Source organism: Myotis davidii, unplaced genomic scaffold (assembly GCF_000327345.1).
Source record: "Myotis davidii unplaced genomic scaffold, ASM32734v1 scaffold515, whole genome shotgun sequence".
Lineage (NCBI taxonomy): Eukaryota > Metazoa > Chordata > Mammalia > Chiroptera > Vespertilionidae > Myotis > Myotis davidii.
Genome location: NW_006286242.1, coordinates 398739 through 413501, shown reverse-complemented (window position 1 = coordinate 413501; position 14763 = coordinate 398739). Strand labels below are relative to the sequence as shown.

Here is a 14763-nt window from a genome sequence, read left to right as displayed (position 1 = left end):
GAGAGGGAGGAAATAAAGCAAAGGTTTATGCATCTCAGTGAGTCACGGCACAGACACCACCAAATCCCGTTACATCCCTTTCCCATGCATGCAAAGGAGATGGTGCATTCCAGAGACCCAATCCTGCAGCTCCCCGTTAGTAGGCAAAGCAGAATGGTAGTTTTGGAGCCATGTCCTATATGGTCTGCCCTGCACATTTGTGAGCTAAGCTTTAATGTGACTCAATGCAGGACACAATACAACTTGAGAAATTAATAATTTTGCCAAGGACGTGCAAGTGACACATCAGGAGGACTTTTGAAACATCACCTACAATTCAGGTTTCTTGCTGGCATTGGCAGACTCCAGAAATGCACTTCGGAGCTGGGCGACAGAGACCTTGGTGTCCAGCACGCTCAGCTCCGAGAGGGGCCCCTCAGCTTTGGTACCCTGCAGCTCCAGCTGTCCCTCTGCAGCTGGGTGCTTACTCTTCAGGGCCTGGAGCTGAGGAGGGGCCGTGTAGTCAGACAGGGAGCGGGTGAGGACCTTGCGCTTCCTTCTAGGTGCTTCTTTTTTGTGACCTGTCACTCTGGCATCTTGGGATACAGGCTCACTCTGAACATAGGAAACCATTTCACTCCTGCCCATTCTCTCAGTGAACTGGTGCTGAGCTTGAGGTGGGTGTGAAAGACTTTCTGGCTCCTTCCGATGTTCTAAGGTGATGGTGTCAAGAGCGGCAGGCTTACCAAAGTCCTCATTTCCAGAAGTGTCCTCGTGGCTTCTCTCAAACCCTTCATCCTCTAAAGCCAATAGTGCTTTCCTGCTTTTCTCGAGAGCTTCAGTGAGGGGCACGTCCTCTTCTGCTTGTGATTCACAAATATGGAGAATGGGGGTATCTCTTCTCTCACCTTTGAGAACCTTCAGGGCGGGAGGCTTTATGACATTCTGGGTGGCTGATCCCACCCAGCTGCACTCAGACACACTTTCTGGGGTTTCTGAGGTCACCAGCATGGCAGAGTGCACGGGATCTGCTGGTTGGACATAGCCACGGATCAGCTGTCGTGCAGAGCTGGCTGCCTTGCTCGTGACCCTATCGAAGGCCGAGTTTTCTGAATGAAAGGACAGGTAATGCCCCGGCATGGGCTGACGTCTCCTGTGACTTAAGGACTCTGAGGCAAGTTCAGGGCTGCTGCGAGCACTCTCCTCTTTCACCATTTTTTCTCTAACTTTAACTCTTTAAGAAAGAAAAAGGTTTAAGTTGCAAAGAGCAGTAACTACTTAACAGGAAGGAAGCATGCGTGCATCATGGGTTACCAGTCAACGGAAATAAAACCAAGGAGGGAACAATTTGTGGAGAAGCATTTTGGGTAGTTAATATCAGAAGCCCACTGCTTGCAAAATAAATGATTTTGAATTGAGTTTTCAAATGTGTATTCAAATTCCAGGGTGGTGCAAAACTAACTCTACCCATAAAGCTCAGATGCTGTCCTGGGAGAGAATGGATGCCTTCTAACTAAATGGATACCCAGGAGCCACAGAAAAATCCCTGAATACACACCAGTAGTATGCACAAGGGCACAATGGGGCTGAGGCTGTGAACAGTAAGCTTTCTGCATGTACAGGCCTAGCATATGACTGTGTGTAGTACCAGGCATACCTACACCTACTGACCAAATGTGATTTTATCATCTTCTGGAAATGTAAGAGTATTCATGATTACTTTATTTCTGAGTTCAAGATACAACAAATAATCACCTCTTTCAAGCACACAACTCAACATTCACAAGCTTTTCATGCAATGCAGACTGCATTCATTTATTCAGAAAACACGTCACCAGTTTAGTCATCATTACTAAAGGGTGTCCCAAAATTCACGCAAAAAGTAATTTTGATAGAAAACACAGGTTTATAATTAAAAATTGTAAATTTTTTATTGATTCATAAAGTATACAGTATAGGGTTATGTATGGAATAGAATATCGGGTAAATGGCCTCCACGGCTTTGCTGGCACATACGCACTTTTGTTGAAAGGTTTTTTGAAGTCTAAGGTTTATTCCAACAAGCTCACGAACACCCACGCCTTGAAGGAGGAAACTGAGCGCTGTATCAATGAAATTCAGCCACATTTATGCAAAACGGTCATGGAAAATTTCAACAAAAGAGTGCGTATGTGCCAGCAAAGCCATGGAGGCCATTTACCCGATATGCTATTCCATATATAACCCTATACTGTATACTTTATGAATCAATAAAAAATTTACAATTTTTAATTATAAACCTGTGTTTTCTATTAAAATTACTTTTTGCGTGAATTTTGGGACACCCTTTACTAAGTAGCACTCAGAAGAATATTAGAGAAAAGATAATTGTTGAAAGAATTAATAAACTGAATATTTTCTCTCCTCTGAAATAGCAATTCCTATTAGGCTGTTAGTTAAAAAGTAATGTAAAAAGGGATTATTCTGGTTGTTTCTGACAGCAAAACTTGAATCCATTATAAAAACTACTTTTCTGTTTCCACCACTGCAGAAACAAAGTAGCCGAGAGCTCTGGCGGTGGGGTCCGAGGAGACTTCTGTTCAAAGCCTGGCTCAGCTGGTTCTAGTTGTGTGGTCTCAGGCACTTACCTGACTTAGTGCTTTATCTTTTAAAGGGAAAGAATAGTGACAAAATGTATGTAACTTGATATTAGCAAAACACATGGCTTTAATAGTCCTATCTAGTTCTTATTTTTATTTTTTGAAATATCACATAGTGAGAAACAAGAAACCATTTTAACTGCTTAGGAATGGATTACTAACTGGGGATAATTTTTTAAAGTAAAGTATGCCTTTGAAGTAGGAAAAGTGATTTCTTGGAGAATGTAAAATCTTTATTTACTTAAGATTAGTCATCAAAAATAATTATTTTTGATATATACCTTTAGGAAGAGACTATTTCCTTAAATGATCAATTCACTCTGCTAACTTTGATGTGAACACTTCCATGTTTTCCAACATAAGATTCAGAATATCTATATATACTTCACTAAAGAAAAACGAAGACACACGAAGGGCAGTTACTATGAACGATTTGTGGGAAAAGGGATTCTGAGTTGTTATTTTTCTCAGACTAGCTAGTGTTGGATGTTTTTATATTTACAAGCTTTGTTAATCAAAAGAAGACTGAAATGTGGTTCAACTTTTCCTGTGGAATGTGTCCTTCTAAACAGAGACAATCTGAATGTTGTCCTCAGCTGAGAACAAAGACTGTTAGAAACTCAATATATGGGTGCTTTGTCTTGCCAATGACTTATTCATTCTTACTCCTTCCGCCTCTCCCTGCCTCCAATCTGAAAAATGAAATGATAGGGGGTTTTGTCTGCTTTTAAAACCACAGGCACTCTATTTAACTATGGAGAATTAACTATTGGTTTAGAGATGAGGAGACATGAAAACAAGGAGGCCGAGTAGCTGGTGAAGGAGTGTTGACAAGATGGAACACCAGCTGAGTAGCTGGCCTCAGGAGGGGAGCAACCCAGAGGTGCCAGGTAGACTGGCAGTGTGGGAGGTGGCAATAAGGACAAAAACAAGAGGTATATTAAAAAGGTTTCAAAAAGAGGAGCAAAAGGAAATGCTAGTAGAGGAGAGATTAGGACATTTGAAGGAGAAAAGCAAATGATTAGGAAGTAACTTCCAGCAGCTCTTTCTGAACACACGATTGTCAAATGCACTGCCATTAGGAAGAGGAGAATTAGCCCTGGGTGATGTGAGAAACAGCAGGCAAGGCAGCAGGGAGAGAAGCACTCAGGAAACAAAAGACAGGAGTTTCAGTTTGGAGTATACCTGGAAGGCCAGTTGATAAGTGAAGGTGTGTCCCCTTCGGAATCTTTCTGCAGAAACCACTCATGTTTGAGTTTCCCTGTACTATCATGTACAAAAAACAAAACTTCAGAAAATTTCTATTAAAATGTCAACACATACACAGAAATTAGACTCTTTATAGTTGGAAAAAGGTGGTGTCCAATATATCTAAATTGTTTATAGGCTATGGGATAAATTGCTATAATACTGGAATAGGGAAGTGGGGTGATAGGTTTGGGTGTAGAAAGATGGGGGATATCAGAAGTTCACATCTAATTGTAACAGATTTCAGTGGTCACAGCAAAATGTATGGAAGCAGTGATAGACAGGCTCTTGCCTGTCAGTGTAAACCAAAACTCAAACTAAAGCAATTTTAGAAAATTGATTATAATTTAAAACTGAAAGGCTAATTTCTGTTAAGAGAATCCTGACTTTTGAAAATGTATAAGCACATTTTGTCATGGGGTTTATATTCATGTCATGGAATTTCCAGGACATATGGTTTGAAAGGGCGAGGGCTATGCCCTCCATCTTGCCCCGGATCCTCCATTTTTGGGCAGCAGCCATTAGCCATGTGCTCAGCAAGGAGCTTCTTCCCGGAAGCCCAAGCCTCTGCTAACCACACCTAGGATTTCTTTAAACTAACCAATGACAATCAAGGGAAGTGCGCGCCATAGACACAACCACATCCTGTGTAACAAGACCCCAACTTGCACCTGGCCAATCGGCAGGGCCCACAGTCCTCTCTCCTCTCCTTACTCCAACCCCCCTATAAAACCTCTCTTCCCACAGGGCTCTCTCTCTCTCTCTGCCCCCTGTCACTGCGTTGGCGAGTGTGGTGGACGGAGAGCTCGAGCTAGCTCGAATAAAGACTCTTTTTGCTTTTGCATCGGACTCGGTTGGCTCTCTGGTGGTCTTTTGGGGAACCTGAAATCTGGGCACAACAGGTTCACTACTAAAATCAAGAGATTGAAATAAATATACCTAAAGCCACCAAATATAATGTTTTTCAGGTAATTTGAAAGTATTAATGGTCTGTAATAGTCACATTTTGCCCACAAATACTAATTCTCTTGTAAAAAGTTGAATTAAAAATATAAGGCAACATCTCATCCCTAAGTTTTGTTAAGGTAAATTGGTAAATAGCTATATATAAAAATAGCGTCCGAACAGCTCTTCGTTTCTCTCCAAGCCTCACTTCCACTGGAGCATCTCTAGTTCAGCAAATGGCCATTCCTTCTTCATGGTGGCCTGGCCAAAAATTTGAACTCACTCTTGACACATCTGTTTCTCTCATACTCCACATCTAAGTCATGAGCAAATAAAGTAATAAAAAAGAAAGTCAATAAGATCATATCTTTAATTGCTTATCACCGAATAACGCAGCCAACACAACAGTGACCAATACTACTTCAAGTGTATCGATTCATGTTTATTGAATTCCTATTATGTACAAGGCACTGAGCTAAACTCTGAGAAGTAATAAAAGTGAATTAGGCATCAGCCACTCATTAAAAAGCTTATACCTGTGGTCGGAAAACTGTGGCTCTTTGGGCCCTTGAGTGTGGCTCTTCCTAAGCCTTAGGAGTACCCTAATTAAGTTAACAATGTACTACCTATATAGTTTAAGTTTAAAAAATTTGGCTCTCAAAAGAAATTTCAATCATTGTACTGTTGCTGGTCTCCTCTTCTTCTTTCTTCATGGACCACATAGTATTACATGTTTATGAGTTATGTTTTTATAGTTTAAAAAGATGATACATACAGTGTCCCAATTCATACCTTCCATAAACAACAAGAGCAGAATATAATGGAAAGAACTGATGGATTCAGAGAACTTGAATGAGTAAGTGGGTGATGGCTAATGGGCTCAGTTTCGTCAAAGTAGCTATGTGGTTTTAATTCCGTTATGTAAGTGCTTTTATCTTTAGTTTTTTCATGTATAAACTAGATTTTTAAACTAAATCATCTCCAGGGTTACTTCTGTGTCTAAGACTTTAAATTATTTAACATCAAGTATCTATTTTGAGGGGTCTTGGGGGAGCCAACTTCCCACAGGGCAGAGGCTACCTTCCCTGGGAGAGGACTACAGGGTTACTGTGGATAAGAGAACCATGAGATAGTGAACTCGGTTGTAACAGAACCTTTTTATGATGTGGTAACTAGCTGGCAGAGAATGATATTACCAGGAAATGTAACTGTCATAGAGGACAGGAGCTACTCTGGTTTGTGTCCCTCAATATATAATGTTATGCCGTAACATCCTATAACCCCTAAGAGTGAACAGAGTACAATAGTGCTTCCTGATCACAAAGCAAGGTCAAGACCAGCACAATAAAAATAGTTTCACCCTGTGGGTGTCCAGTTCTAATTATGTAACAGCTTCTAATTATAAAACATTAGTCAGCTTAAGAAAAATGGCTATTAACTTTCAGCATCTCATTAAAATGAACAGTTTATTTGCTGAAGTTACTTGTTTGGAAGAAGTGTTAATGGTTGCTTTGGACATACCCACAGGCATATGAATGTTCAAGATCTCATGCACCTAGGCAGATTTCTGCATTTAAAATTTAGCAGACATTTGAATTTTCAGGACATAGTAGCAAGTATTTTGCTACCATATTCATATTGAAGTCAATGAACAGAAATTGATGCTTGCCAGTGAGAAGAGAATAAAATGAAGAGAAAATGGGAGTGAGTTCAGCATATGTTAATGTCCAAACTCAGAGAGCAGGGAGAGGACAGCAGATGTTGGGGTACAGGGACTGGAAGGCGAAAAGGATGCCATCCCCAAACTGGAAGGAACCCCAAAGTCTCTTCTTTGGGGAGTAGATGCTCAACACGCTCTGCTGTGACATGGAACACGTGTTTCACAGCCTTCTTGCCACTGGAGAGACAGGCAGAGACAGTAATGCTGAGGGTCAAGAGGCAGTTATCTCCCTTGGCATCAGTCTCATGTGGACATTTCTATCGGGGCAGGTAAGCAGACAATTTTAAAAATGAGCTTCAGGACCTGGGGATCATTTTTAGAGGCACACCTCTCAATGGAGACAAATACAATCAGAAATTAACTGTAAGAAGGCAGCATAAGCCCCTTTCCTTCTTAGGTGGCTCAGTCTGCATGTCACAGTGTTACAGAAAAGGCTCATTGTGGAGGCTACCCTGGCCTATCCTGAGCCCCTCCACAGCTCTCTGCTGTTACAGCTTTTACCAGTGGCAGCTGTCTCGGGTCAAATTGCAGCAGCATCCACTGCATGGAACCACTATAATCATTTTCTGGTCACTAATATTACAATTTATTCAGTGAGAAAGGGAGTGATGAGGATTGTAGTGGAGCAACAATAAAAAAATGAATGAGGGTTTTCTAGAATAGGTCACCACCAGAAAATTAGATGTCATTCTCCCCTTTGCCAGTCACATAACTCACTGGGAACAGGAAGTCACAGTTGATACTCAGGAAAACAGTAGCTGCAGGTTTGGGTAAAGTGTTTCCACTCAGAAGTAACCAATATGGTACATTTTAAAATTCTGTCTCGCCAAAACCGGTTTGGCTCAGTGGCTAGAGCGTCGGCCTGTGGACTGAAAGGTCCCAGGTTCGATTCCAGTCAAGGGCATGTACCTTGGCAGCTGATTGATGTTTCTCTCTCATCGATGTTTCTAACTCTCTATCTCTCTCCCTTCCTCTCTGTAAAAAATTAATAAAATATATTTAAAAAAATTCTATCTATCTATCTTCCTCACTCAAGTTTATGTTTTTATTAATTTTAGAGAGAGAGTAAGGGACAGGGAGAGAAAGAGAGAAATATTGATGTGAGAAACATCAATCAGTTGCCTCCCACATAAGTCCTGACCAGGATCAAACCTGCAACTCTTTGGTGCATGGGATTCCAACCAACTAAGCTACACCCACCAGGGCTATTTATTTTTTAATATCAAGTGATACACAAAGTAGCAAATTCAATAAGAGCTTTGATTCAGGATTTCTAACAGTATCAGCTCAGATTTTTAAAAATTTGAATAATCCATGGCCCTAAATGACTTTAAATTTTATTCTAAAATCCACAGGGGACTGAAGGAATTAACAAAGTGTGGAGAGTGGCTACAGTGTTTGGACAGGTTCAAGCCTCAGACTAATGAGAGGGCACAGTCCTCTCATTGCCACATGCAAATCCCAGCTTGGAGGTCAAAGCCCTCCCAGCACAATTATAACCAACAGCTATACTTGTAAGCTTGAAACTATGGTCCAAACACATGGCCCCACGTGTCTGAGTGATGTGGGCTTGATAGAGTTCACATGCATGTAATTGAGTAGATTAGAGCATTGTAAACATCTTGACCATGCCCTTACTTTACCTCGTGGAATCTGGCTATAAAATAAAGACATGGCTTGCGGGCACTGTCACTGTCTCTCCATCAGAGAGGACAGCGTCCCACCCAGACCCAGCTTTTATTCTCTTGTCTGTCTTTTCTCAATCCTTCACCGGCCCCTCTCAGGCTCACTGAACCTGGCTGAGCTGGCACGGCACATAAGATGCCCTAGGGCTGAATATGCCATGGCCTTGCCAGCTCACCACAACAAAGAATGGTTCATATTAATAACACTATCTTGTCCAGAAAACACAATTTCTAAATTCTAGGTTTACCAGGCTTGGCAGGCTTTGGCAGTGTGGGTTGGGAGGTATCTTATAGTCCATTCCATTACTATGTGCGTTCCTAACTTGTTTCAGAACAATGTGTTCACCTGATTCCCAGGCAACCAACAGGATTTCTAAGCTAAAGACCCTGTAAACTATACCCATACAGGTTTGGGCAAGAGTAGGTTTACAGTTATGAGTATGCAAAACAGTTCATTCTTGTATTATCATTTATTAATTTTCCATACAAACTACTGTAAACCTACTTTTGCACCATCCTATATATACATAATACATATCTTCTTTATCATATAAACTGAACATTAAATAATTCTAAAATAAATATATTACTCAGCTAAATATTGCCTAAAGACTGTTATTGAGCTTATACTATACTATAAAGCTTAAATACAGTAGTACAGTGAAGTGTAAGAGCTGATGATTATTCTGTGTGTACATGTGTCAGTATATGTGAGTGCATACAGAACTAAGCATTTGACATCTGGCTCATATCTTAATTTTCAGGCTATGGCAGGTTGTCTTCTAATGGTATATTCATGAGTGATGTATTCATATTTAATTAATGAAACAAAAACAGCCTCATGCTAGTGAGTACAAAATAAAATGATGAAATGGCAATGAGTTAATTCAGAGACTAATAGCCAAAAATCCTGACAGAGCTAGCTGATCAATACAATATAGCAGTGAGAAAAACACTCTATTTCAATGACAGAACAAACCCATGATGAAACGTGCTATTAAAATGTTTTGTTATTTGTAGACATTTTTTTGTCAATCCTTAATCTTCTTAAACTTTTCTGTTACCTATTTCCACATTGGATGACATTTTATTTTCACTCATGACTACTGGGTAACTGAGGTTTCTTTGGTTAGTGTTTTAATTTACAAAGTATTTTTATCTTTCTTTCCCACAAATGGAAATCAGATAACAGTGACTTTCTGACACCCGAATTATCTGGTGCTGGAGAGCGGACATCTAGCAGAATGTTAATCCTTTTGAAGTCCATCTTTACAAGATGAATGACTGGTGTCATTACAAAATAAATCTTAATTATTTTAAATATCATATTGTCACACATTAATAGTATTTTTTTGGTTAATCCTCACCCAAGAATATTTTCCCAGTGATTTTTAGAGAGAGTGGAAGGGAGGGGGAGAGGCAGAGAGAAACATCGATGTGAGAGAGACATATTGATTAGTTGCCTTCCGCACATGCCTTGGGACCCTTTCGCCCGTGGCTGACACTATCCACTGAGCAAAACCAGCTAGGGCTCTTTTGCATTGTTTTTAATGTAAAGATAGATAGATCAGGTGTTTCCTGTCTATATGTGAAATGATTTGTGTTTCTTTGCCTATAAGTCATAGAATTGTATACCTTGAATGATTTAATAAAATAAAGCATGTGCTTCCTCAAGAACTCCTTTACAATTTCTTAGCTTTTTTAAGTCTTTCTTTCTGGTAAGGCAACGTGAGGCTAAGACTAGGCTTAGGAAACTTCTAGGTAATATTGCTCTTGAAATAACCTAGAAAGAAATAACTCAATATTTTAAGTTATATAACATTTTGAATATTAAGATTTTAACTCACACAAAACTATTAATTATCCTATGTTTTTTCCTGAAATACTCAACTAAGTTTTAATTATTATTACAACTGATTCAAAATATCGCCAAGAATCTATTATATATGATCCAGATGACTAACCTATACACTGTGATAACAGCTTAAACAGTTTTCATAATATGGCAACCAGAAATTAGATTCCCCATTATTTTTTTAAAACCAGTTCATTGTAAATCTCTCTTCCTTAAATTGGAATGTTCGGTTTCTTTGTCCTTCTCACAAGCACATGAAAATTTTTCTTTGATAGAAATTAATTAAGCCAGAACGCTGTTTCTACTATGAAATGCAAATTTCCCAAACACCAGGCTTTCTTTTCAAAATAAAAGACAACAGGTCACAGTCCCTAAATGTCAAGTAAAGTCCAAAGGCTGAACAAATGCCCTCAAATACAATCTCAGGATCTATAGTATTTAACTATTAGTATTTAACTATCTTAGAAGCTGATGTCTCTAAATATTTCAGTGTGGATGAGCAAGTGAGTAAAGACAGACCTTTGGATCAATAAACTTTAAGAATTAAAATGATCTGCTTTAGATGTATTACCACTACTTAAAAACAATCACATTTACTACTCTGTCCTTATGTGAAATAAATAGAAGTATCTTCCCACTTTTTTTTCTTCAGAGTAAATTTGCTTGACCTTTCGTTTTCATCCCTCCTCAATTCACCTGTGAAGCTAATGCCTGCTTGAGCTAAAAAATACACTTCTGAGTTTACTTACAGACCTAGCTGACCTAGAGTCCTAGACCAGTGGTCAGCAAACTGGCTCGCGAGCCACATGTGGCTCTTTGGCCCCTTAAATGTGGCTCTTCCACAAAATACCGACTTCTGCACATGGGCCACGAAGTTTCAATCGCACTGTACGTGCATGCCCACACGTGGTATTTGGTGGAGGAGCCATACTCAAGGGGCCAAAGAGCCGCATGTAGCTCGCGAGCCGCAGTTTGCCAACCACTGACCTAGACAATTACCTCAAACCTTAAAGTAGAATGTTTAAGTAAATTACATTTTAAAGATGGTCACTACACTTTTTAAATTCAAATCTAAATATTTAACCCAGAAATTTAAATTTTGAAATATATACTCTCTTCTGGTATTTGACTTTCTGATTTCATGCCTTTTCTGATTTTTTTACAAATGAGAGCTGTTTTTGTCTCTGGTTGATCTTATTACACAGTGATTTCTCTTAATAGCTGATCTTTTTAATAAGGCATTCTTACAAACAACCGTATTCTTAGTGTTGATATAATCACATAACTACATGTTATAGTTATAGTCATTATATACTGTAGTCACACCTCATACTCTAAACCCGCGGTTGGCAAACTGCGGCTCACGAGCCACATGCGGCTCTTTGGCCCCTTGAGTGTGGCTCTTCCTAAGCTTTAGGAGTACCCAAATTAAGTTAATAACAATGTACCTACCTATATAGTTTAAGTTTAAAAAATTAGGCTCTCAAAAGAAATTTCAATCGTACTGTTGATATTTGGCTCTGTTGACTAATGAGTTTGCCAACTACTGCCCTAAACAAAACCCTTCCACTGGTTAGTGGTGGTCTTTCTGCTTTGGGATTTTAAATGACAACAAAAGCAATCACCAAAAAGTCTTGGGTATGATTACAGAAAAACAAATAAAAGAAAAAGAGAACATTAAAAGGCAGTGAGAACCAGTAAAAAGAAGGGCCCTAAAACAAGACTTCCATGAAAGTGCTCCCATGGCACCTGTTTAGTTTATTTTTTAAAAATAATAATAATAAAAAGGCTTCCTGCTTTGGTAAAACCTGTTTTGATATTGTGAAAATTAAAACATAATATATATGAGCCCAGCTTCCAAATAATGCCAGAAATACCCAGACTATAAGACCTTTCAGGCCATGGGAAGACAAGTGGTCAGTAGGGCTGAATGCTTACCTTGATCGAGCTTCAGCGGGGAGTGGCGAGTCACCAGAGTGGCTTGGGGATGCTGGCTGCCCAGGTGAAGAGAGGGGCATGCTGCGCATTTGCTTTGGGGACTTTGGCACCTCACTGAAGGAGCAGTCTTGCCCGCAAAACTGGAAGGATGAGGAACTCTCAACTGTGGGGGGCAGGTCCAGGGCCTGCTGCCCAGTGGCATTCAGCTCTTGATCTCGTCTTTGGTTTTCCATGTTTAGCAGCACCTCTGTGTTGGAAACACCGTCCCTGGCATGGAGGGCATAGTCCTGGGATTCAGCCACACAGGTCTTGAGCCTTGGGATCTCAGTGCTGGAGTACAGAGAACTGAAATCTTTGCTTGACTCAGCCGGCCTGTCACTTTTTCCTCCCCTTTTCTCAACAGCATCTGGCTCCCTCCTGGACTTGGTATATCGAGACAAAGATTCGGAGTCTGCTTCAGAATCCAGAGCTAGCCCATATTTTTCTGCCAGTTGCCGTCTCCTCTCCGCTTTGTACCTTGCAATCCTTTCAGCTTTGGACTCAAGACCCTGGGTGTCCATACCTGAACTGTAAGATGAGTCACCATGGATACCTGAGGTTTCTGTGCAGTGTTTAGGTTGAGTCTGCTTTTCTAAAGAAGAATCAGAAGTTTCTTCCTCTTCATTTGATCGGCCTACAAGAAGATCACATGAATAATAAATATAAATTTAAGTAAAGATATATTTACTATACTCTGTTATGTACATAAAACACACTTTAGCACATAGGCTGTGAAGGACCAGTTTCTCACACAGGTGTAGTCAGCTAAATGGTTACCTGGGATGTTGGAGGTCTGAGATCTGCGGTGAAATACACAAAGGCTGGGAATGTTCAATCGGCAAGTCATGTAAAGCAAGGGCTGAACTAACGCTCAGTGCCTCATTCCTGAGAGCTCTTCGGTCCTTGCCCAGGGCTTATATTTTCTTACTAATATACTGTTTTTTGTTTCTGAGTTTAATATTTCATGTGTGAGACCAGAGGATGAGTTCAGAGCCCTCTAGAAAAAGATGATAGATATTTGAACTGCTGTAATCTGACAAGTGAGGGATTGTGGTTTCATAAGATCTGAGAGTAACCATAACAATAATGGCCCATGTCAGTAGTCACCAGGTTTTTTTAAAATACAAGTGGGTTTTTTCCAATTGTAGCACACATGCTTGACATATAAAATGTCTACCATGAAAACATAGGAAGGTAAAAGCCCAAATCACCAGTAATCACTAATTTATAATAATCAACAATAAATAAATTAGTAATTTACCAAATATTTCTATTTAGTCCTTCTAGTCTTTTATATAATTGACTAGAGGCCCGGTGCATGAAATTTGTGTGTGTGTGTGTATGGGGTCCCTCAGCCCAGCCTGCACCCTCTCTAATCTGGGACCCCCTCAGGGGATGTCTGACTGCCCTCTCACAATCCTGGACCGCTGGCTCCTAATCGTTCACCTGCCTGCCTGCCTGGTTGCCCCTAATTGCCCCCCTTGCTGGCCTGATCGCCCTTCACTGCCTCTGCGTGCCAGCCTGATCACCCTTAACTGCTTCTACGTGCCAGCCTAATCACCCCTGACTGCCCCCCATGCTGGCCTGTTCACCCCTAACTGCCCCTTGCTGCCAGCCAGTTTGCCCCCAACTGCCCTCCTCTGCCAGCCTGGTTGCCCCTAACTGACCCCCCTGCCAGACTAGTTGCCCCTCACTCCCCCCCACGGCCAGCCTGGTCACCTCTTACTGCCCCCCCTCCAGCCTGGTCACCCCCAACTGCCCCCCTGCTGGCCTGGTCACTCTTAACTGCCCCCACCCCACTGGCCTGGTCACTCCACACAGCCTGCTTGTTCAATCATTTGATCATCCCTCACTAACCCCCCTGCTGGCCTGGTTGTAGGCAGCTATCTTGTGAGGGCATGAGGGTCAATTTGCATATTACCTCTTTATTATATAGGATTTCTTTTTTCTATATAGAATCATTTTTATATAATATCTGTGTTCTATATAAAACATTTTCTATACTTGGAACTCTTATTTTGAAGACATCATTCTTTTAAGGGTTCGTAATATTCTATCCAATAGGCATGCATCATTAATTTAACCCCTTTTCTATTACTGAGCATTTAAGTTGTTTCTATTTTTTAATCAGTCTGATTTTCCTAATTACTATCTCAACAGACCTGTAAAATTGCTTTATCAGGACGTACATTTTTTTTTTTGCCTTCACTCTTTTTTTATTTTATTTATTTATTTATTTATTTATTTATTTATTTATTTAATATATTTTATTGAGTTTTGTGATATCAGTGCTCAGTTGGGGGGTGGGGGGTCTTTAAGTGTTAAACCTGAATTTCAGAAGAAATTGGTCTGTGTCTCTGAGCTGGGCCTACTTAGGAGAGCTCAAAAGTAAAAGGGGAAACATTTACAAAGTAATAAATTCAACAAGCATGAAGTGTATTCTATTTAAAAAGATAAAAGATTAGAAGGTCCTTGAGGGAAGGAGCACATGAGGATAAAACATAATAGCCCCAAAGTGATCAAGATCGGTTAAGGATCTTGTCTGATATGCTCGCTATTGTGTAGTCACATTCTTAGTTTGATTATAATGTGGAGGCATTGCCTAAACACTTTTGACTTTGTTACATTTAACCCGCTTAATGTTGGTTTATAGGTGAGAAGACAGTTGCAGAGCATAAGTACTGACTAATTAAGAAGTGGTAGAGTCAGACAGAA

The 14763-nt window shown here is 40.2% G+C and overlaps 1 protein-coding gene across 9 annotated transcripts in view; it reads right to left on the bottom strand.

Moving 5' to 3' along the window:
• The window catches only part of SVIL (supervillin), a 96284-nt gene that overhangs the window by 70562 nt on the left and 10959 nt on the right, over positions 1–14763 (bottom strand). For 5 of the 9 annotated variants that reach the window (XM_006757520.2, XM_015559928.1, XM_015559927.1 and 2 more), the window contains exons 3-5: positions 12010–12682; positions 3804–3884; positions 314–1213 (exon numbers count right to left, since the gene is read on the bottom strand). In XM_006757520.2, coding sequence (XP_006757583.1) covers positions 314–1213; positions 3804–3884; positions 12010–12682 — 1654 coding nt within the window. Of the gene's footprint in view, positions 1–313; positions 1688–3803; positions 3885–12009; positions 12683–14763 lie in introns of those variants that run through there. The other 4 variants (XM_015559933.1, XM_015559932.1, XM_015559931.1 and 1 more) reach the window with 3 other exon arrangements.